Source organism: Monodelphis domestica, chromosome 2 (assembly GCF_027887165.1).
Source record: "Monodelphis domestica isolate mMonDom1 chromosome 2, mMonDom1.pri, whole genome shotgun sequence".
NCBI lineage: Eukaryota > Metazoa > Chordata > Mammalia > Didelphimorphia > Didelphidae > Monodelphis > Monodelphis domestica.
The window spans coordinates 224,385,395-224,409,044 of NC_077228.1; the positions used below are offsets into that span (position 1 = coordinate 224,385,395).

General features: G+C 34.3%; 1 protein-coding gene across 3 annotated transcripts in view; it reads left to right on the forward strand.

Annotated features, from left to right (window-relative positions):
- WIPI1 (WD repeat domain, phosphoinositide interacting 1) overlaps nucleotides 1-23,650 on the forward strand; it is a 48,631-nt gene that overhangs the window by 11,329 nt on the left and 13,652 nt on the right. For all 3 annotated transcript variants that reach the window (XM_007482754.3, XM_001370108.3, XM_056817263.1), the window contains 2 exons: nucleotides 3,448-3,617; nucleotides 10,344-10,440. In XM_007482754.3, the coding sequence (XP_007482816.1) occupies nucleotides 3,448-3,617; nucleotides 10,344-10,440 (267 nt within the window). The remainder of the gene's footprint in view (nucleotides 1-3,447; nucleotides 3,618-10,343; nucleotides 10,441-23,650) is intronic.

A 23,650-nucleotide genomic window follows, 5' to 3' on the forward strand; every position in this document is an offset into this window, starting at 1 on the left:
GACACAATATAACCCAGAGAGCTATTCCCCCATAAATAATCACTGGTTAAAGAAAACAAAGTTTTCAAAAGGATTGCAACCCTAGACATCAATTTGAAAAATATTCAAAATCACTAATAAAAAGAGAAAAATGAATTAAAATAAGACTTCACACCATGTATACTGGCAAAAGATGATAAAAAAAACAAGACTAATCAGTACTGGATTTGCTATAAGAAGTGTGTTAACACACTAGTGGAGCTTAATTAATTAATTAGTTAATTAATTAATTAAACCATTTTCTCTATCAGTTTTGAATTATGCAAAATAATAATTAAAATGACCCTTACCTTTAACCCATCAATCCCACTATTGAACATTGAACCCAAGAAAGTAAAAATTAGAATGAAGGTCCAATAGTTAACAAAATATTCATGACATCTTTTAGTAGTAGTAAAGAACTGGAAAGAGGGTAGGTAACCATTGATTAGGAAATGGCTGAAAAAAAAAACAGCTATTGTATGTGACTGTAACAGAACATTTTTGAGCAATAAGAAATGACAAATATGAGAAATTTAAAGAAACGTAGGTTTTGTATGAATTTTATGTCCAGTGAAATAAGTAACAGAAAAAAAAAGTTGGTGATTCAATGGAAAGAGTAGTAGGCTTGGAATTAGTAATATTTCTATTAAAATCCAGTTTCAGATACTTAATAGAAGTGTAACTTTGGGCAAGTTATTTAACCTTTTGCCCCAGTTTCCTCTACTGTAAAATGAATATAAGAATAACATCTGTTTTGCAGGGCTGTTGTGAAAATCAAATAAAATAATATTTGTAAAAGCACTTAGCAAATTCTTGGCGCATAGCAGACACCATATAAATACTCACTTCTTATGTAATGAAAACAACAATGAAAATCAAAAGGTTACACTTTGAGAAAGTTGGTCTCTAAAAAGTTAAAAACAAAACTAAACTAAAGGTTTTCAGAGAACAGGCAATGAAACATTACTTCTCCACTCATACCTTAGTCATAGAAGGAGAGGGCTACTGGAGTAGAATGCTACATATATTGTTAAATGAGATCAGTGTATCAGTAGCAAGTAAAAGAAACTTATACATTTTTTCTTTGGTACAAGGGATGGTTCCCCTGCCCCAAAATTACTCAGTATAAAATCATAAAGTATCACCAGAACCCATTAAAAAATTAGAAGATAAGTGACTCTAATGCCAAGTTGACAGGCCATTATAATATAGGTTACGGGGAGTGGGGGGGGGGGCAGATTAAAGCTAAGAAAAGCATGAAAAAGACTTTGAGAGTTTAGATAGATCAAGATTTTGTCACAGTCCATAAGAATAAGATTAGTAGGAGAAAAACAAGGAATGATTTGATCAGATTCTCAAATTCCAGATCTTGGTTTTTTCTGAATTTGAAAAAATGGTGAAGTTCAAAGTGTGATCATGTTGCTGTAACCAAAATTGTTTGGAGAAGGAAGTGAGCTGAGGAGGTAGAAAAATCTTTTTGTCAAGCTATTAGAAAGGTCATCAACACTTGTATTGGATGCAAAGAATGGGGTGAAAAAAAAACCCAAGGGAAAGTCAGTGGGAAAAGTTAAGAAGATAGCCACAGGAATGAGCAGAGTAATTAGTTATGAGGAAAGGATGATTTTCTTTATGAGGAATCATGAGGAAAGAGACTATTTTGAAACATAACCAGTGTATCTGAAATTAGAAAAGAAACAAGTAACTGGAAGAAAAAATATAGCACATTTCTGTGATAAAGGTCTAATTTCTAAAATATATAAGGAAAGGATTCAGATTTATGAGAGTAAGAACCACTGCCTAAGTGATACATCATCAAAGGATATATAAATAGGCAATTTTCTAAGGAAAAATATCCAAGATGTCAACAGCCATGTGAAAAAAATGATCCAGATTTGTGCCACAAAGAAATAAAAGAGAATAAGAACTCATATGTACAAAAATATAGTATATTTTGTGATAAAAAACTGGGAATAGCAGGTTATCAATCAGTTGTGGAGTGGTTGAACAAATTATGGTATATGAATGCAATGGAATACAATTGTGCCATAAGAAATGGTAGAAAAGGACAATTTCAGAGAAACTAAATGGACTAAAATAGAAGTGAGCAAAACTGAGGGAATAATTTATACAGATGACAGTTGTAAAGACAGGCAACTTTAAAAGATTTAGCAATAACCAATTACGATGCCAGTAGACTGATTACTTCTCAAGTGAAGGACTTGGTGCAGATTGAGAGATATTTTCTGAATATGAGCAATTTGGATTTTTTTTTTGCTTGCCTGTATATTTGTTATAGGGTTTTTGTTTTTCTTTACTTTCTTCAATGAGGGTCAAGGGACAAAGGAATGTGAGGAAATTTCTGTTTACCAAAAAAAATTTTTTTCTTTAAGAAAAAAGGACATTGAGGGATGAAGCTAAGAAAGTGGCATCAAAGTAGAGGTAGAGTTCAAATCCTGTATATACCCCTACTGTTGGGTAAGTTGGGGAATGAATAGCTTTTGGTGTGTTTTATTATTTGTGGGTTCAACTTAATTATAAACAAAAATGTAGACACAAAATCTACATTTAGTTAGAAATAGATTGGAGCTTAAGTCACATTTGGATAATGGCATATTAGTCTTGACATTCTTACTCTATATGGAGAACAAGGGAGAGATCAAAGTCAATACCCAAGGTTTTATTAAGCAGAAAATAGGAGCTAAAAGACTAGGGAAACTAAGTAAAAATATAGATGAAGTTATATGGTCATACTTCTTTCGACAGTACCTCCATATTAGATGGAAGAGAGAATTGGAAAGTCATGGAGACTAAAATACTTCTTTAATAACACCGTGTATTTCTTATAACTAGGAAAAGTTAGACTACATTGAAATTTACCCAAAACTCTGGTTTATAAAACAAACCAATGAATGAGCCACTTTGTTACAAAGTAGAAAAAAGAGGACTAGTCAGGTAGTGTGACTTACCCAAGGTAACACAAAAAGGGATAAAAATAAGCTACTTAGTGCCTTCCTGTGTTGATTACCCCGAATTCATCCTGTCTACATCCTATTTGTATGTAGTTGGGTTATTTTTTTTTTTTTGCTTTCCTATTAGACTGTAAAATCCTTGAGGGCAGGAAATGTTTTTTTGTTTTTCCTTCTTTTTATCCATGTCACTTAGCACAGTGCCTGGCACATAGAGGCATTTAATAAATGATTGTTTATGACTATTTGCTAACCCACAGTAATCTCTATAGTTTTGAATTTTTAAACAATAAGTTAAAATGATTACTCAGAGAAATGGTAGAAACAGCATTTTTAAAAAGTCACAATTACGGCTATTTATTAATGGTAATGAGTAGAACTTGGAGGCTGGAAATTAACTCAAGACTCCTAAGTTTGATACTTTGAAATGACTTGTATTTTTTTTTTCTTTTCCATTTAGGTGAAATACCAGATGTCTATATTGTAGAGCGCCTGTTCTCTAGTAGCTTGGTTGTGGTGGTTAGTCACACAAAACCACGGCAGATGAATGTATATCATTTCAAGAAAGGTACAGAAATCTGTAACTACAGCTATTCTAGCAACATCCTATCCATAAGGCTGAACCGACAGGTAAGGAAGGAAAGTCCTCTTTTTCTGATAGTATGAATTAATGACAGTGATATTGCAAAAATCTTCTTGAAATAATAAACAGTACTGCTCATAATCATTCATTTCATTGGCTCAGGATCATAGAGATCAAGCCAGTTCTAGGGTAGGGACTGTGTAAGGAAAGGGAGACAGAAAAAGGAGTGAAGGCCAAAACCTAAATTGAGCCACCAAAAAATTAAGCCCCAAATCAAAGATTCCTTTGGATGTTGGGACCATGTTGGGCATGCCCATACCATCTAAGAGTGTGAAAAGAACCACAGTCTGACCCACATATCATGTGGAGATATGGGTAAACAGAAGAAAATGTTGAACACAATGAAAAAGATGCCATATACTGAAAGAAGGCCACTATGTAAATTCAGAAGAGTAACATTATACCAAGTCTCAGAGAAAAGAGCATATTGGTCACAAGGTCTACAAGAGTATCTGTAAAAATGAAATGATAAAAAAATGACCAACCTGGAAAACATCTCAAGGAGAGGCCATTTAAGAATCACTAAGGCCAAGTGATAGAACATCAGGCCTGGAGTCAGGAAGACCTGACTAAGATCTAGCCTCAGACCTAGCTGTGTGGTCCTCAGCAAATCACTCAACCAGATTGCCTAGCCCTTGCCTTTCTGTCTTACAGTTGTTAAGATAAAAAAGTAACCTTTTCTTTTTAATTTGAAAAATTTTATTTAATTAATTGATTTAGAATATTTTTCCATGGTAACATGATTCATGTTCTTTCCCTACCCTCTTCTCCCCCCACCCCCTTCCATAGCCAACAAGCAGTTCCATTGGATTTTACATGTGTCATTGATCAAGACTTTTTTCCATATTATTAATATTTGCATCAGGGTGATCCTTTAGAGTCACATCCCCAGTCATATCCCCATCAACCCATGTGATCAAGCAGTTGTTTTTCTTCTGTGTTTCTGCTCCCACAGTTCTTCCTCTGGATGTGGATAGTGTCCTTTCTCATAAGTCCCTCAGAATTGTCCTGGATCATTGCATTGCCACTAATGGAGAAGTCCATTACATTCAATTGTACCACAGTGTATCAGTCTCTGTGTACAATGTTCTCCTGGTTCTTCTCCTTTTGCTCTGCATCACTTCCTGGAGGTGGTTTCAGTTCCCATGGAATTCCTACAGTTCATTATTCCTTTGAGCACAATAGTATTCCATCACAACAGATACCACAGTTTGTTCAGCCATTCCCCAATCGAAGAGCATCCCCTCATTTTCCATTTTTTTTTTTGCCACCACAAAGAGCAAGGCTATAAATATTTTGGTACAAGTCTTTTTCCTTATTATCTCTTTTTTGGGCACAGACACAGAGTGATATGGCTGGATCAAAGGGCAGACAGTCTTTTATTTATTTACTTATTATTTATTTTTTAAAGCCCTTACCTTCTGTCTTAGAATAAATACTGTGTATTGGTTCCAAGGCAGAAGAGTGGTAAGGGCTAGGCAATGGGGGTTAAGTGACTTGCCCAGGGCCACACAGCTGGGAAGTGTCTGAGGCCAGTTTTGAACCTAGGACCTCCTGTCTCCAGGCCTGGCTCTCAATCCACTGAGCTACCCAGCTGCCCCCCAGACAGTCTTTTAAATCCCTTTGGGCATAGTTCAAAATTGCCATCCAGAATATTTGGATCAATTCACAACTCCACCAGTAATGCATTCATGTCCCAGTTTTGCTACATCCCCTCCAACATTTATTACTTTCCTTTGCTGTCAAAAGTAACCATTTTTAAAGAAATTTTAATGAAAGAATCACCATATGACCTGTTGCTCATGACCAAAAAAAAGCCTGGGTGCCATATCTCAAGAAATCAAACAAAAACTACCCAGATACATTGGAACTGGAGGACAAAAAGAAAATGGAGAGAATTTGCCAATTATCTCCTGTAATAAGAGCAATAATTTAATCCCTGTCCTCCTGCAAGTTAGGCTAGTTTTTTTTTTCCTTAAAGGCTATTAAACCATTCTTAGAATTGTGTATTTTCAAAAGCTCAAGCTTTCTTGGTTACTTGAATGTAATGTAGCCACAGGGAGCTCTATCTAATGCATATATGGTGAAAAATGATGAGCAACTCAGGCAATGGAGCTTTGCTAGATCTTGTTGAATGTCCTCTTCTGGCTCAGGAAATATCATTTTGTTAACCACTGAATGACATCTCAGTGTCTCTTTTTTCCCCTCAAATATCAAACCTAAACTACTAGATTACCTTGAAGACTGGTCTAGTCTATAGTATTTCTTGAAAGAAGCCCTCAAATGAAAACATCCAGGAATATCATAGTCAAAATCCAGGTCAAAAAAATTTTTTTTGAAAGCAATCAATTGTGTGCCTTGTTTTTTGTCATTCTTCCTTCTTGTAATAATTAAAATGGTTCAAGCCATAAACTGTGGCAGATTAAAATAGTTGAAGATATAAATTGTGATAGATATAAGAGTGGGTGAGTAAATTTGTGACCGCAGAAAATATGTTTCACTACAGTGTCTTGGTTTTAAATCAAATATAAGGTGGTCACCAGGGAAATATTCCCAATTATGAATATACCCAAGTCAACTGGGTTTTATGGAGAATTTAATTAATAATACAATGAGGAATCAAAGAAAGAGAGAAAGAATAAGAAAGGAATAAGTATGAAGGGCCTTAAGCCAACATAGCCTAGACCTGAGTCTTAAGAGAGAGAGATCAGTCAGTCAGTCTTTTATCACTCACCACAAGGTCTGTCTAAGCAAGGATTCTAGTGACAGAGTCTCCTCAGAGAGAGTTCCAGCCAGAGACTTCCTCAAAAAGCCTTCCAGCCAGAGACTGTTCCAAAGGGCCTCTCTCAAGAGCCTCCAGAGGGACAGAGTCCCCTCAGAGGAGCTCCAGCGAGACCTCCTTAGAGATTGTCCTCCAAGAGCTTCCCTTCTCCAGAGCCTCTCTCAAGAGATTCTCCAAAAGGATTTTTCTCAAGTGATCCTCATAAGAGATTGTTTTTCAAGAGATTCTGCTTTTTCTTATATAGGGGGTTTTCTCCTATGTCACCTCCCCTAAGTTCTTCCATCTACCAATCATAGTAGACGTTTTCCAAAGGACAGCCCATTCTAAAAACACTGCTGGGTCGACTAATTCCTTTAGTAAGTTTGTTCCAGACAAACTTCTGAATAAGTTTTCACCTCTTTGCTCCTGGCAAGTTTACAAGTTGCCTGACCTTTAAACTTAGTACCCCTTTGTATTACTTCTAAAAATAGGCATGGCTTAAAGAACTTTTTGCCTCACTATAAGTATGGGCCCAAGTACCCTCACTGTTTAGCAAAGAGTTTTTTCCCCTAAAGCAGTCCTAAGTACCAGTGGAGTAGAGGTCCTCCCATTTCTGATCCAAGTAGAGTTCTCCAATATGGGGAATGTTCCTAGTAGGGAATTGTTCCAATTGAGAATTCCCCAATGTGGAAATTTTTAACATTCACAAGTCTGAGAAATTTCAAGATTTACATTCTTCTTGCCTTTATTGATTTTGTTTTTTGTTCCAACAGGTGGTTTGATTGCCCATAAATAGCTGATTCAGGGATCAATAATGAGTTTTTTTTTCCATATTATTAAAATCTATTTATTTTTGTACTTTTTTTGTTGTTTGCCATGTCTGGCACCTAACTATTTTTTCAGTTCATGTTTATTCTTCAACTTTCTGCCTTCCTTCATTCTTTTTCTCTGATCCATGCTTTTGCATGTAATTCTTATCTTTATTTTTTCATATCTTTGCCTTGAAGTCATCAAATAACAGAATGTATTGGATTTAATTTGGAAAATCTCATAGAGTTCTTCATAATATTATTCTGCCTTTTCATCCTTGGCACCCACTGTTTATATAAACTGCGATGTTTTTCATGTTAGTCTTTTTTTTAATATGCTTACCAATACATATGGGATAGCCAAATATACCATTAATAACATTTCTTGTTGCTTTTGTATGCAGTAAAACCCATTCTGCTTATTCTTTTCTTTGCTTCATCAAGAAGTAACTGTCAGCCACCCTTCCTTTTTAGGTGCAACTTCATTTTTTAACTTTTAGTGTCATTTATAGCAAGCATCAAGACTGATAAGATTTAGCTCCTCTGCCAATATACTTATGTTGTCACAATGGCCCTCTTGGAACTCAAATTACCATTAATCAATTTACAATTTATATATGATATAAAATCTGTGTCATTCCTATAATCCTCTGCTCCCATCACTGCAGTTATCATTATAAAAGTAAGAAGGGGCTACATAGTACTAAGGACCATTTTGTGTTTTTCCTTCATTTCAAGGGTAGTCACAGCCACACATAAAAACAAATGTTTCATATTAACAAATTTTATTAACATGACAAAATATGTTATTAAAGGGGATGATCTTAATAGAGACAATATTGGGAGTATGGAAAGTATTTTTTGCCTGTTCTCCCTTCTGAGGAGCACAAAATACAACAAATAAATTTGCTTGCAAAAGGGATAAAATGTTTTATAAAAATCTATTTGTGGGAAGATGTCATTTTCATTGAGATAATATTATAATTTCACTTAGGTCTCCACTGAATTGTGTGAAAAGCAGTTTGCTTGCTAAGTCTAAAATTCTTTTCTGGCAAGTATGTTCAGAGAAAAGAGTTTGTGGAACTTAAATGGGTAAATAGAAGGAAGGAATGATTTCTATTAAGTGAGAGGTAATTTGAGTGTATTTGTATTTAAAAGCTTTAAAAGAAAATGTTTGAATAAAATGCTGCCTTTTGAGGGCTTCAAACTAATTATGTGTTCACAGTGTGATGTGGCAGTTAAGGGTCATGGTGCCCAGGACTAATGAAATAGTAGAATCCTGGTTATTTCACATCTAGTATATATTGTGTCAGCATGACATTGAACAAAAAACAAAAAGATACTTGAGGGTGTCCAGAGAGGGCAAGATGGTAAGGGGCTTTAAGTTTAAGACTGTGATTGAAGGAACTGGGTATGTTTAACTTGGAGAAAAAAAGTTACTTTAAAGCGTGTGAAGAACTGTCATATGGAAGAAAGAATAGACTTATATGGGCCCCAAAAGACATAGAAGTTGCAAAGAAATGCCTTTCGGTATAGAAAAACTTTTAAACAATTAAAACTGTCTAGTTTTAGTAGAATCTCAGAAATTATCTCAGAAGATAAGGTGTTTCCTCTTACTAGAGGTCCTTGATCAAAAGGTGGTTAACCAATTGTTAGATAAAATTTTAAAGGAGTTTCATTTTGGGCAATGAGTTGTATTAATTAATTTCTGAAATCCCAACTCTTAAAATTCTATGGTTTGTGACTTTTGTAGCCTTTTGGACATATTTTCAGTCACCTCTTTTTGCCATTGATTCGATCTTATTTTTAAGATTAGTTAGGTAGTGTTCTACAGAGTGATCAAGACTCACAAACACTATCCATGCTATTTACTTACACAATTATTTCCTTTCTTCTTTTTGATAATCCCATTTATTTCCTCTTATTTGACACCACCCTTGTCTCAGCAGCCTTCACTAATCTTTGAGACTCTCACCCAGAAATACATAGTAATAATGGCAAAATTATTTGTAATTCAGACCTTCTCATATAGTGGAGGATAATATGCTTATCTCAGAATCAAATGAACCCGAGTTTGAATCTTGAATCTGATACTAACTTGTATAGCTTATATGTGTGTGTACACACACACACATACACATATAAAGGGAAAGGATTTTTACATCTGGAATGTACTTTTCTTTCAAGTTTTTGATTTGAAGTTTAATTTTTATTGCCGGAGAAGGACTATGTAGCTTTTCCAGTCCCCAATTACTGTTTGTCTCTTTCTCATCCTAACTTGGGAGAAATTTTAAAAAATCTTCTTCAAAAAGAAGATCTAGATTCAATTGCTGACCCTATTTCTTGCTATCTTTGTGATCTTAGATAAGTCATTACTCTTTCCAGGACTAAGGTATTTTGTCTTCTGTAAAATGAGGGGTTTGACCAAGAAAATCTCTAAAGTCTACTTCAGCTCTAAATCCTTTAAAACCTTACCTCCCAGGCCCATTAAGCTTTCAAATAGCTCTAATTGTAAGTTTTTCCCTTGTGTGAAGACTATTTTGCAACTTGAACTCATTAGTTTTAATTTTCACCCCTTGGTAAAATTAATGTAATTTTAATCCCTCATCTCATGACACTGTTTATATCCTTGAAGGCACATCCTTTTCTTCTCCAAATGAAAATATCCCTAACTTTCATATGACATGGTTTTGAATCACATCACTATTCCAGTCACTTTTCATCTCAACCCCGCTTTTCAGAGTTATTTTAAAAACATAGTACCTAGAAGTAACACAAAGCACTAGATATGGTCTGACCAGAGCAGAGTATACTCTGCTCTGTATATAACTATATATATATAATATATAGCAGGACAAATCCTTCCCCTGTTTTGGCTACTATAGTGGAGTTAATAATGTAGCCACAGATTCCATTATCTTTTCGTAATGATCAGGTCACTCAAAGACCCGTCTTTGGGGTTCATTGTTTTGTTTAAGACAGTTTATCATCTAGCAATCCTCTTCCATCTTGTATTGTGCAGCTGAAATTTTTAAAACAAAAACTATAGGATTTCCCATTTATCCCTGAGTATTTTAATTTAATCTGCTCACAATTTTTTAAGGAATTTGGTTCAGTAGCTATGTCTGTCTATGTGGTTGCAGAGGCTGCTGGTGTGCCTAGAGGAATCCATTTATATTCACAACATTAAAGATATGAAGCTATTGAAGACTATCCTGGATATACCTATAAACCCAACAGGTGAGTCAAAAAAAATCTCACAAAAAGCAAACACTGCAAAGAATTAATGTATGGATGCTTTTCTGTTACAAATCAGATTTATGATCAAACAGAAATTTATTGAATTTTTTTCATACTAAAAAAGCCTTAAATTTATTTTTAAACCTTCTGTCTTAGAATCAACATTAAGTATCTATTCCAAGACAGAAGAACAAATCATTTGACAGCTGTTATAAAAGTAAAATTCACAGAGCTTAGCAACAGATTGATGTTTTGCAAAAGCTGGATTTGCTTTGATAAGGAGAAGGGCAACTTCTTCAAGTGAGACAAGGATGGATTAAATAGTGGGGAAAACTTCCTGTGGCATATGAGTTGAGGAGGAGAGGAAGAGAGGAAAGAAAATTCTTGGTGAATGTCCTCAATCTTTTCAGTAATTTAAGTGGCAAGATTCTTAGCTGAGAGGATACCAAGGGAAACTTGAAGGATGAAAAGGTTTGGAGTAGCCTCTCTTGTGAGTGGAATAACAAATCAGGTAGGTATAAAAGGATTATATTACTATAGTGAGTCAAGTTGAGATGGTGTAACAAAAATTTGTAGTGGACCCAGTCAGCATGGTTTCATAACTTTCCCTAGTTCTGTTCAATAGCATGTAAATAAGAGTGAAAGCAGTGGATGGGGAAAATAAGTCAAAGCTGGGGTTTAGCAAGGCAGGATTGGTGATGGTACAAAGAAGTTCAGGACTTGTATAGAAAATAGTATAAAGTTGAACTGATTTACCAAAGGATTTCCTCTCTCCTATCTCAAGAGAACTATTAGGCTAGAATTATATATTTCTTCTACATCTCAAATATATGTAGTCTGGGAATATGAGAGGTTCAGAATAAAAGGCAATTTTCTCTTTACTTTCAAGGAAAGTTAGCTACTATTGCTAACATAGTTCCCTCCCATCAAATTCTGCTTATGAAAAAGACCATCATAAATCGCTAGTAAATAAATGGCTTTTTATCAAAGTAAACAGTAAACAGAAATTGGGGAAATTATATAAATTGGAGGAATTACATAGATTGGAATAGAGAAAAGGAATCATACAAGTAAATGAACTCTCCAGATGGGATAGCTTAAGGAAATGGAGATAAAACAATCTCATGAAGGGAGTTTGGTCTAAGGAGTTTCTAGGGTTTCAGGCACTGAGAATAAAGGAATATGGTAGAATCCAGCTTCCCCATATGTTAGTGGCTCTGGGAAACTCTCCAGTCAACATTCATCTGTAGAACTCCTTTTGTAATGTATCCACCTTATTTTGATGGTAATCCAACATAGCAAAATGAGATTTCTCAACCAATCAGGAGTCACATCTCTCTCCACATATTAGAAAGAGCAAGAACTACTAAGACAAAATCAAAAGTTTTCTTTAAGGCAACTGATATCTAAAAGTGACCTGGAAAATAGTTGAGCAAGAGCTAATTTAAGAACCACTGGACTTCCTGAAAGCCATGAATTAGAAAAATAAAGGCCTGGGTACTATTCAAATAGTTCTCACCTATCCTAAATTTACTTCAGGGAGAAAAAAATTGACTTTTTAAAAAGAAATTCAAAATCTTCCCCCCAAAAAAACCTGTGTTAGTTAATTTTAGTGTAGAGTACTATGTTCTCTTTCCATTCCTGCCCCTCAACTTGGAATTCAGTGGTTTCCCGCCTCTACAAAAAAAAAAAAGCCTAACTACTTAAAAACCCTCCAAATGAAAGCAGAAAGGTTACATGGTCTCTCTTCCACTAGATCAAGACTTGGCTTGAAACTTCTGGTATTGGTACCAAGATGGGACCCTTATCCCACTCTGCCCCTCATTCTTTCTCTTTTGTTTATATGTACAGCCCCCATGTGTCTTCCCCCACACCCTACTCTCCCAGTTCTGGACAGGCTCCCATGTGGCCAGTCCCTCTCCCCAGATTTCCTCCTCCTACTATTGCTTCTCCTTCCCCAATTTTTCCATGAACCATGTGCCAGCCCCTTCTTCCCTCCCTACCCCAGGGCCCCAAGCAATTTACATTAAATAAAAATTGCTTTATGTACAAGTCAGTAATGATACACTTACATAAAGCAAGAACTGTCTGTATTTCAAAAAATCCTAAATGAAAACTGTCCAAATAAATTAGAAGTAGAGGGCAAGGATAAAATAAATCTACCAATCACTTCCTGATAGAACTCCTAAAAGAAAAAGTCTCAGGAATGTCATAGTCAAAATCCTATATTAAAAAAATATATATTGCAAGAATACCAAAAGAAGCATTTCAAGTATTAAAGAACCATAATCAAGATCATGAAAGATCTGACAGATTAAACTATAAATGAGAGGAAATCTTGGAATGTAGTATTCCAAAGGCAAAAAATAATACAGTACAAAACTGAGGGTAATCCAACATAGCAAAAGTTGTACTTCTACTGGAATAGAGATCTTTCATACATTCCTAATGAAATGAGTAGAAACTTTGAAATGGAAACTGAAGAGTCTAAAAAAAGGTAAATTTATTTGCAGTTGGAAGAGCTATATCATGATATAGTGCTAACTTTCTAGTAGGAAGAGAAGAAATAAGAGTCTCTTTGTAACTTTAGTCTTTTTATTTTTTAACTGTTACCTTCCATCTTAGAATCAAAACTATGTATGGACTCTAAGGCAGAAGAGCTGTAACATCTAGGCAGTAGGGGTTGAGTGACTTGCCCAGGGTTACACAGTGTAAACCTCAAAATTTCTCAGACTTATGAATGTTGGAAATTTCCCAATTGGGGAATCTTCTACTTGGAAGAATTCCCTAGCAGATAGTGAGAATTCTACTTGAATGTGAGGGCTCCTTGCCTTGGGAATATCCCTACTCCACCCTACTTAGGACTGCTTTAGGACAGAGAGCTCCTTGAGAACAATGAAAGTGCTTTGATCCATGCTTATGGAAGGGACAGGAAGTTCTTTGAGTCATGACTGTTTTAGAATTGATACAATGGGATACTAAGTACCTATAAAGGTGGGGCAACTTGTAAACTACTTAAACCTAAAAGGGTGATAACTTATTCAGAGGTTTTTTCTAATGAAATTTGTCGACACAGCAGCATTTTTTTCTGACTTACTAAAGAGATTAAAACTACTCAGCTGTGAATTCAAAATGGGCGGTCCTTTAGAAACATCTACAGTGATTGGTAGATGTAAGGACTTAGGGGAGGTGACATAGGAGATTTTGCCCTTAAAAATAAGAGCTCAGAGAAGAGCTGGATCTGATTTTGAGGGAGCTCATTTTGAGAAGACTCATTCAGGGATCTCGATTTCTGACTCTCATTCTGAAGGAGAGCTCCTTGAGGAGCTCCTCTGAGGGGCCCTGTCCCTCTGGGGTAGGAGCTCTGGAGGCTCTTGAGAGAGGCCCTTTGAAACAATCTCTGGCTGGAAGACTCTTTGAGGAAAGACGCTGGCCTGGTGTCACTAAAATCCTTGTTTAGTCAGACCTTGTGGTGAGTGTTAAAAAACTGACTGATTCCTCTCTTAAGGCTCAGGTCTAGGCCATATTGGCTTGAGGCCCTTCATACTTATTCCTTTCTTACTCTCTCTCTCTCTTTCTTTGATTACTCATTGTATTGTTAATTAAAATCTCTATAAAACCCAATTGACTTGGGTATTTGAATAATTGGGAATATTTCCCTGGTGACCACCTTATATTTGATTTAAAAACCAAGACACTGTAGTGAAACATATTTCAGCGGTCAAGTTTACTCACCCTCTCTTATATCTATCACAATTTATATCTTCCACTATTTTAATCACTACAGTTTAAGACCTCAACAATTTTAAATCTCACAACAGCTAGGAATTGTCTAAGGCCAGATATGAATCTAGTACCTCCCATCTTCAGGCCTAGCTCTCTAGCCACCTCATTGACTTTTAATGTATCTTTTTTAAATTCTGAACTTAAACACCAAATAAAGTATATATCCTATGAACATATGAGAACAGAAAAGGAGGATTTTATATGAAACTATAGATCTCTGTTTTGTATAGCTTCCTTTTCTTTTTAAGTAAATAATTTCTACCTTAGTTTTTAAAAGTTTCTTTCCTACCTGTGCTTCTTTCTGACCTTCTTTTTCATTGCATTTAAAAAAATAAAAAAGATACCTCCTGGACCTTATTTTCTCTCTGTTACCCTATCCTTGTTCTCCTTTATCTTCCCCACTCCTTTTTTTGGTGAAAAGACAAAGAAAAACAAAGCAAAGGGCCTGGGTGTGAATTGATTTTATTCTGAGGGCTTTAAGAAAGGAAAGAGAAAAGACAGTAAAAAGAAATTCTTAATTTAGAAAGGAGGAAGGAAGGAAACTTGCTATTTCTCATCATTGAATTGTTTAAGAAAGAAAATATAAAAGCATGGAGGAAAGGGTGGTAAGGGAGAAAACATCATATGAACCTTGCTCTATTTTAAAAGGATACACACACAGTTCGACAGAGAAATAGATATCAAACTCATCAGAGAAACAAATTGAGATGGAGTGGTAGTTAAGCTAGAGGTTAATACCAAGAAAAGAATGATAAAAAGCAGAATAAATTTCCTCATTCTAACAAGAACATTTTTTAAAAAAGAAAATAAAATAAAAAAATAAGACTCTAAGGGAGTAATCATTAATTGACTGGGTACAAATGAGTAAATGAATGTACTGGAATATTATTATGCTGTAGTATTATTATGCTGTAAGATTATGAAAGAAAGACTATTTCATAGAATCCTGTATAGCATAAACTGATATAGAGAGAAATGAACAGAATTATACCAGTTTTTAATAAGGACTTCAACCTATAAAGAAAAAAGAATTTTAAAGGCTTGAGACAACTCTGATCAGTATAATAAGCAACCACAGTTCAGATGAAGCATGCTATCCATCACCTGACAAAGATGTAATGGTACAGGATAAGACCTATGTTTTGGACATGATCATTGCTGGAATTTTCTCACCTTATGATGCATATTTGTTTTAAGGGTGTTTTGTTTTTCCAGTGGAAGATGGAAATCAGGAGGAAAAAGAATAAAAAATTTGTTTTTCATTGAAAAAAATTAAATTTCGATTTTTAAAATTACAAACATCTATTCAAGGTGTGAAAGGTTAACAAACTTAAACAGATGGAGGTAACAATACAGATGGAGTTGTGAATCAGTTATTGACCTTTTCTAGTGAGAAGGAGACTGGCTTAAAGAGCTTCCTCATCTTTATGTTCTAATTCCTGGTGGGTTCATATGTCTGATTAAAAGAGTTCTCATCTAAATAATTAGGACTGCCCATTTCTAAACTTGGATTTGGTGAACAGCTCACAAACAATGGTTATAAAGTTGTTCAATCTATTTCTAACATAATTTGTACTTTCTTTAATTTTGTGATAATGTTTTGCCATCTCCTGTTGTGTCAAGGATTGCATACAATTTCCTTTAAAACTGTTTAACCACAAGAAAACAATTTCCTGGCAGCCCAGCAGTCTCTGCACTGAGAAATTTAGAGACATAAACCATTGGAAAGATTTACCAACTCTATAACCATGACAATAATCACAACTTTTAATGGAATGCTGACAGAATAACCCATTCCACCTAGAAATATGCATGCTAAACCAGGCTATTAATTTTTCCAGGGTCTGTTCACCATCCATAGACGTAGTAAACTGTTAATGGTCATTTTGTATCATCAGCCAAAGTTCTTCCTTATTCTAGTTGATGATTTATGTTGGAGATAGATGTTGAACTTTTGAATAGTTATACTCCCTGAAAAAATATGGGATAAATGAAGAATCCTAAGAATCTAGGAAGTCTAGATTCTGGCCCTGATTCTGCCAAATGGTTTCAGTTTATATCATTGAAATAACAGTTGACATTTAAGAAAGTTTTTGTCATTTCTATACCAAATATCAATTTGAAGCTCATATTGAAGACCAATTCCTGGTGAAATTGGACAGAGGAGGAACTTTGGTGCAATTTTTTAGCCTAAGTCTAAAAAGAAGTTTTTCAATTTCACATGATCTAAAACGGTTTTGACAGCTGGTTGATTTAATATAAGACCTAATATGAAAGTCAAGTTTTATTGTTATAGAATTTCTGTTGCCTTCATTGAAACTGATACAAGTCATGTTAGTAGACAGAATTCTAAAATGAGTTAGGTTTGTCTTAGCTCATCATGCACAGGCATTAGAAGAAGTAGGTAGGAGTTCTGGCTCTAAACACTAACTTTATGTCTCTAGTTAGCCATTACGTACAGATCTTAGATGTCAGTAGTTATGTTACTTTTGTGTGAGATGTTGATATAAGCTTAATTTCTCTCAGACTGTTTTACAGTTTTCCCAGCAGTCTTAGATGAATAATGAGTCCATAACCCAGTATTTTGTATCATTGGGTTTTTGGAACATTGTTTTTATATCTTTTTTTTCTTTTACAAAAAATTCTTAATTATAGGGGATGTTTCTCTGGAAAATGGAAGCAGGAGGGATACAGTGAAAGATATTGTCAAAGTAAAAATAAATCAAAACTATTTTTTTTAAAGTAGAGAATTTCATTCTATTGATTATACTAGAAGCTTATACCTATACCTATCTATTGCTATGTGGTTGACAAAAAAGTATTTTATATATGTCATCTTGCTTCAAGTATTAAAACTGGTGAACTAGAATATGAACCTATTTCAAACCACAACATTCATTCATTTGGTTTCTATCAATCTCTACTGTGTGACAACCAGCATTAACCACTGAGTGAATTTTTCACTCCTACTCTGCCTGAAACCCATCAATAGTAACTGTGAGACCCTATCTACCATAATAGATTTTACACAGCACCACCAGCTATGAAAAGTCAAGCTTTTAGAAATTATTTTATCCAGATTGAATGTTTTTGAGATAATTACTGTATATTTTACCCTGAATTCAAAGTACTCCACACACAATCTTTGTTCCTATTTCTTGACCCAATAAAACATTACTAATATTGCCTCCATTAAAAAGAAATGCTGATGTTTGCCACATCACACTACAGTAAAGTCTTTGTCGTCTAAGCCAAAATGGAAAAGGGCTATTTGCCTATTTGCAAAATTCTGTTATTTTAAGAGGGTAGGAAGAATCAAATCTGGGTTTCACTAGGCTTTCAAAATCAATGGAGATGCATATGAGTAAATCATTTGGAGTTCTAGAGAGAGAGTACAATGAGAGACCATTAGTTATTAGTTAACTGGGAACTTAAACAAATCAACATCTCCCATTCTCATAATCTCCCAATATAGCATACCAAAACTGAAACATTTACCATTTTAACAATACTATACTATAAAAAAAAAAATAAACTGAATTTTAAAATACACAAAACTCTTATTCCTAGATATTCCTTTGTCTCTAATAATACCATATATCATTTTTTTCTGAAACTATTATTTATCACATTCTCATATATGCTAAAACTGGGCACAATTTCTCCTTTAATTAATCAATTAGTCCTTAGACTCACTCATTACTTTATTCTATAAACTAAAGAACAATATTTTATAAAGTTTCTAAGGAAATTAGACATAGCCTTCTTCTAGTTTTATATGAATGCACGGGGCCCAACACAAGGAGAACAAAAGCAATTAGTCATTCATCTCTATTAAGAGTTATATCAGTTGTTCCAATATGACCTCTTATAAGTTCCTCTTCAGTTACTTCAATGTGCCCCCCAGAGGCGGGGCGCTGCTGAGAGCCGAGGGCCGGGAAAGCCTGAGAAGGGACGTTCAGCATCCTGGAACCCCTGGAGCTGGATCGGCCTGGGGGACTGAGGCCAGCTGGGCCTTGCCCGGCACTCTCGGTCACTGCTCCGGCTCAGCGGCCTGGCAGTAGCCAAGCCCCCGGTCCACTTCCCTGTTTTTATATCTTAAAACCTAACCTGTTCCACCGATAAACTTTTCCACTTTTTTTGGTATTTTATTTTACTAGATGTGATAACAATTTTTCACATAAGTTTTCTGAAGTTATATGATCCAGACTGCCTCCCTTCCTTCCTTCCCTATTCCTGGAGATAATAATCAATTTGGTATGAGTTATACACACACACACACACACACACACACATACATACATATATATATATATATAATACAAAACATACTTCCATATTGGTAATTGTTGAAAGAGAATTCTCATATAAAACCAAAACCCCCAAATAAAAACCTAAATAAAGTGAAAATAGTATGCATTGATCTGCATTCCAACTTTTCTGGAAATGGATAGCATTCCTTGTCATATGTCCTTTAGAATCATCCTGGAACATTATATTCCTGAGAGTAGCCAAGTCTTTCACAGTTGATCATTCCACAATATTACTGTTACTGTGCCTGGTTCTGCTTATTTCACTCTACATCAGTTCATGTGAGTCTTTCCAGCTCTTTATGAAATCATCTTTTCATTATTTCTTATAGCAAAATAGTATTCTATCACCATCACAATTTGTCCAGCCATTCCCCAATTCATGGACATCTCCTTAATTTCCAATTCTTTGCTATAAAGGGTGGCTATAAATATTTTCTTTTAACAAATAGACCCTTCCCCCTCCCCCACTTTTAAAAAATATCTTTGTGATACAGACCTAGTAGTACTATTACTGGTTAAAAGGGTATGCACTGTTTTATAGTCCTTCGGTCATAATTCCAAAGTGCCCCCCCCAGAATAGCTGGATCAGTTCATAACTCCATCAGCAATGCATTAGTGTCCCAATTTTGCCACATCCCCTCCAACATTTATCACTTTTCTTTACTGTCATATTGGTCAATCCGATAGGTATGAGGTGGTACCTCAGAGTTGTTTTAATTTGCATTTCTCTAATTAGGTATAATTTGGAACATTTTTTATGTGATTATTGATAGCTTAGATTTCTTCATCTAAAAACTGCTTGTTCATATCTTTGACCATTTGGAGTTATCAGTTGGGGAATGGCTTGTATTCTTATAAATTTGACTTTATTTCTCTATATATTTGAGAAATGAGACATTTATTAGAGAAGTTTGCCATAAAATTTTTCTCCAGTTTTTTGTTTCCCTTCTAATCTTGTTAAATCATTTTTGAGTACAAAATCTTTAAAATTTAATATAGTCACAATTATTCATTTTACTTCTCATAATGTTCACATTGATATCTCTTGTTTGGTCATAAATTCTTCCCTTTTCCATAGATCTGACAGGTAAACTAGTCTACATTCCCCTAATTTACTTATGATATCATTCTCTATTTCTAAATCATATACTTATTTTGACCTTATCTTGGTATATGATATGAAATATTAGTCTGTACCTATTTTTTGTCATTCTGTTTTCTAGTTTTCCCAGCAGTTTTTTTTTCAAATAGTGAGTTCTTGACCCAAAAGCTGGGATCTTTGGGTTTATCAAACACTAGGTTGCTAAAGTCTCCTAATTTATTCCATTGATCTACCATTCTATTTCTTAGCCAGTGGCAGATTGTTTTGATTTTTTATTTTGATTGTTTATAGTATAGTTTGAGATCTGGTACTGTTAGGCCACCCATCCTTCACTTTTTTTCATTAATTCCCTTGATCTTTTGTTCTCCCAGATGAATTTTGTTAATTTTTTTTAGTTCTATAAATAATTTGTGGAAGTTGAACAGTATGGCACTGAATAAATAAATTAATTTAGGTAGAATTGTCATTTTTATTATATAAACTTGGCCTACCCATGAGCAATAATGTATTTTTCCAGTTGTTTAGATATGACTTTTTTGAATGGAAAGTGTTATGCAATTGTATTCATATAATTTCCATCTATCTTGGCAAATAGATTCCCAAATATTTTATATTATCTACAGTTATTTTAAATGGAATTCATCATTCTATCTCTAATTTTTCCATTTTTTAACCAATATCAAATCATTCAAATGATTACTGTGTGATAGTATAGTTTGATATCTGGTCCCTTCCAACTTTTCATAACTTTCTTAACCTTGCATGCCTGTTATGAAGTATAAAAATATTTAATGCTTATTTATTATAATATTTTATTATTACTTGGCTTTGTTCTATAAAGTTGGCCTTTGGTAGGTAGGAGTTTGATTTGTAGGAGTCTTAATATCTAAATTATATTATTTTTATTATATTAATATAGCCCAACGGTCAATGCCTCTAATTATTCAGGTCTATATTTCTGTAAAGAACATTATGTAATTTATCCCTACCATATCCTATGTGTGTTCCAGTAAGAGTACTCTCTGCTATTTTATACTTTACATTGTTACTTTGAATGGAAATTGTTTTCCATCTCTTTCTGGATTTTTCCTAAGTTGTACCTATAATTAATTACGTGAGGTCCATGAAAAGCCGTGGCTACAAAGAAATTAAGGTCATAAACCGTTGGTAACAATGACTGAAACTCATGATATTCTGTGGCTCAAAGAGTGAAATTGTATTCTGATATAATTTTTAAGCCATACCACTACTCTGTCCCCGTTCTTCCTCTTCCCACTGTAATTTAGACTCTGGAACTCTGGGCTCTGTAAGGTGAGAACCGGACTGCCACATCACTTCTTAGTTACTGCCAAATCATACTATTCACTCTCTCTGAATTACCTCCCTTACCCCACCCCTCTTTTTATATTTCCCCCCCTATTTAAATGTAAGTTCCTTGAAGGAATATAGTTTTACTTGTATTTGTATCCCAAGAGTTTATCACACTTTCACATAGAAAATGCTTAACATATGCCTTCCCATTTATTTATTCATTAGAGAATTTGGTTTAATTTTTCTTTAATTTTTATTAGTTTAGATATCAGGATCATATTTGATTCATAGAATTAATTTGGTCATATACCATCTTTCCCTGTTTTCAAAAACAACAAAATTGTAGTGTAGTGAAAATTGTTCTTTAAGTGTTTTATAGAATTAACTTTTCAGACTATTCATCTGGGCCTAAGGATTTTTCTTAGGCAGTTCCTTTATGAATTGTTCAATTTCCTCTAATGAAATTGGGGCATTTAAATTTTTCATTTCTAATTCTGGTGTTTGGGGCACTTTATATTTCCTTGTGAATATTCATGTTTCATTTAAGTTATCAGTTCTGTTGAAATATAGTTGGATGAAATAATTTCTAACTTCTTTATTCATTATTTTCCTTTTTATATTGGAAATTTGAGTTTTCCCCAATTCTTTCATTTTCATTTTTCATTTTTTGAAACTTTTATTTATCAAATCAGTAGGTGTTTTGTTTCAATGTTGTTTATCTCTTTAAAAATTTTTATTTTCATTTTCCTAATTTTATTTTTGTGGTATGCCCAATTCATTAATCAGTTCCTTCTCTTTTCCTGACACGTTTAAAGATATTACTTTTCCTTTAAGTACTGCTTTGGCTGCATCCTTAAAGTTTTAGTATGTTTTCTCATTGTTGTATTTTCTTCGATAAAATTATCTATTCCTATCATTTGTTCTTTGGCCTACCAGTTCTTTAGGATTATTTAGTTTCTTTGACATTTTTTATCCTTTCATCATTACCCCTATTTTTTAATTGTAATTTTATGTCATCACTAATGGCTGTATCTAATGTTTCTGCTTTTCTGCATTTCTTTATGAATACATGTGTAGTTTTTGTCTTTACCATGCAAGATATATCCCTTTTGTTTCTCATTTAGTGGTGATGAGAGATCTCTCATATCTAAATTTTCTAAAGTTCTGTTCATTACATTGCCTTTTTATTAAAAGTATGTCTTGATCTAAAAGGGGCACATTGAGGTGTCCAACTATTACAGTTTTGCTCCTTCTATTTCTCCTTATAATTAAATTAAATTTTCCTTTGAGAACTGAAATGCTTTGTCATTCTATGCCTATATTGTGTAAATATTATTTCATGGTGCTTTTAATTATACTGTAGTTTCCCTACTTTGTTTTCTTTAACCATGGTTGTTTTTTCTCTTGGCTAATGTGAAATGATGGTTGTCACCCTCAGCTCTGTTGGACTTATTTAGCATGTAAAGAATCGTGCTTTGGCTCCTCATTTTAATTGTATATGAATCTTTATGCTTCAAAGGTGTTATATATAATATAGTGGTAATTTGCTTTCTAATCTATCATACCATTCTCATTTGGCTTATGAGTGAATTCATTCCATTAACATTCACTGTAATGGTGTCAATTGCTCATTTTCCCATGTCATATCCTTTTACAGTTCTTCCTCTTTTCCTCCTGGACTTTTTAAAAAACAAAGAAGGAGTTGGAGAAAGAGAAGGAATCCCAACACTAAAAATTTATTATTGAAGTGGTCTCTTTTATTCCTTTATGTACCCTTTATTCACCAAACCCAAGATTCCTGATTTCTGTTTCTTAAATTTTTTCTGGCTTTTTAATTTCCACTTAATGATTCATCCTCCAAAGGTGAGGTTTGTTCTCCTTGTAATTCTTCCCCCCTTGGCTCTTCTCTCCCTCTTATACCTCCCTCTCCCCTTCTCTTTCCTTGCCTTTCTCTGAATTGAATGTATTTCTACAAGAAACTGCCTCTGTGTATTCTTTATCTGGGCAGATAAGAATGCGGTCATAAGATGGCTGTCACCCCATCTCTTCTTCCATCTTTGTAGTCTTCTTAAACATTCCATTTATGCAAAATAACAAGTTCTTCCTCTTCCTCATTTCTTCCCCAACTTTGAGAAAGTTCTCATATATCTGAGATGTTTTCTTTTATGATTTATTGGAATAAGGTTTCCAGAATTTTTTGTGGTCATTGTTTTCAGAGAATATAATTATTAAATTGTCTCTCATTGACCTGTCTTCCAGGTCAGTAGTTTTTGATTAAGTGTATCTAATAAGTGCTTCTACTGCCTTTCCTCTCACTCTCATCTTGACTCTCTATGGTTTGGCTTCTGACTTCATCATTCAACTGAAACATTTTTCTCCAAAGTCATTGGGGAATCTCTCTTTTTAAACCCTTACCTTCTGTCTCAAAATCAATACTGTGTATTGGCTTCAAGGCAGAATAGTTAAGTGACTTGCCCATGGTCATATAGCTAGGAAATGTCTGAGATCATATTTGAACCCAGGACCTCCTGTCTCTAGGTTTAACACTTAATCCACTGAGCCACCTAGCTGTTCCCCCATATAATTTTTATTATTTTAACCCATAAATAAATGATGATAATGCATGTCTGAACATCACTAACTCCTCAATTTCATTCTTGTCAATGAAACTGATGAGCTAAATAGACCAGAGAAAGTC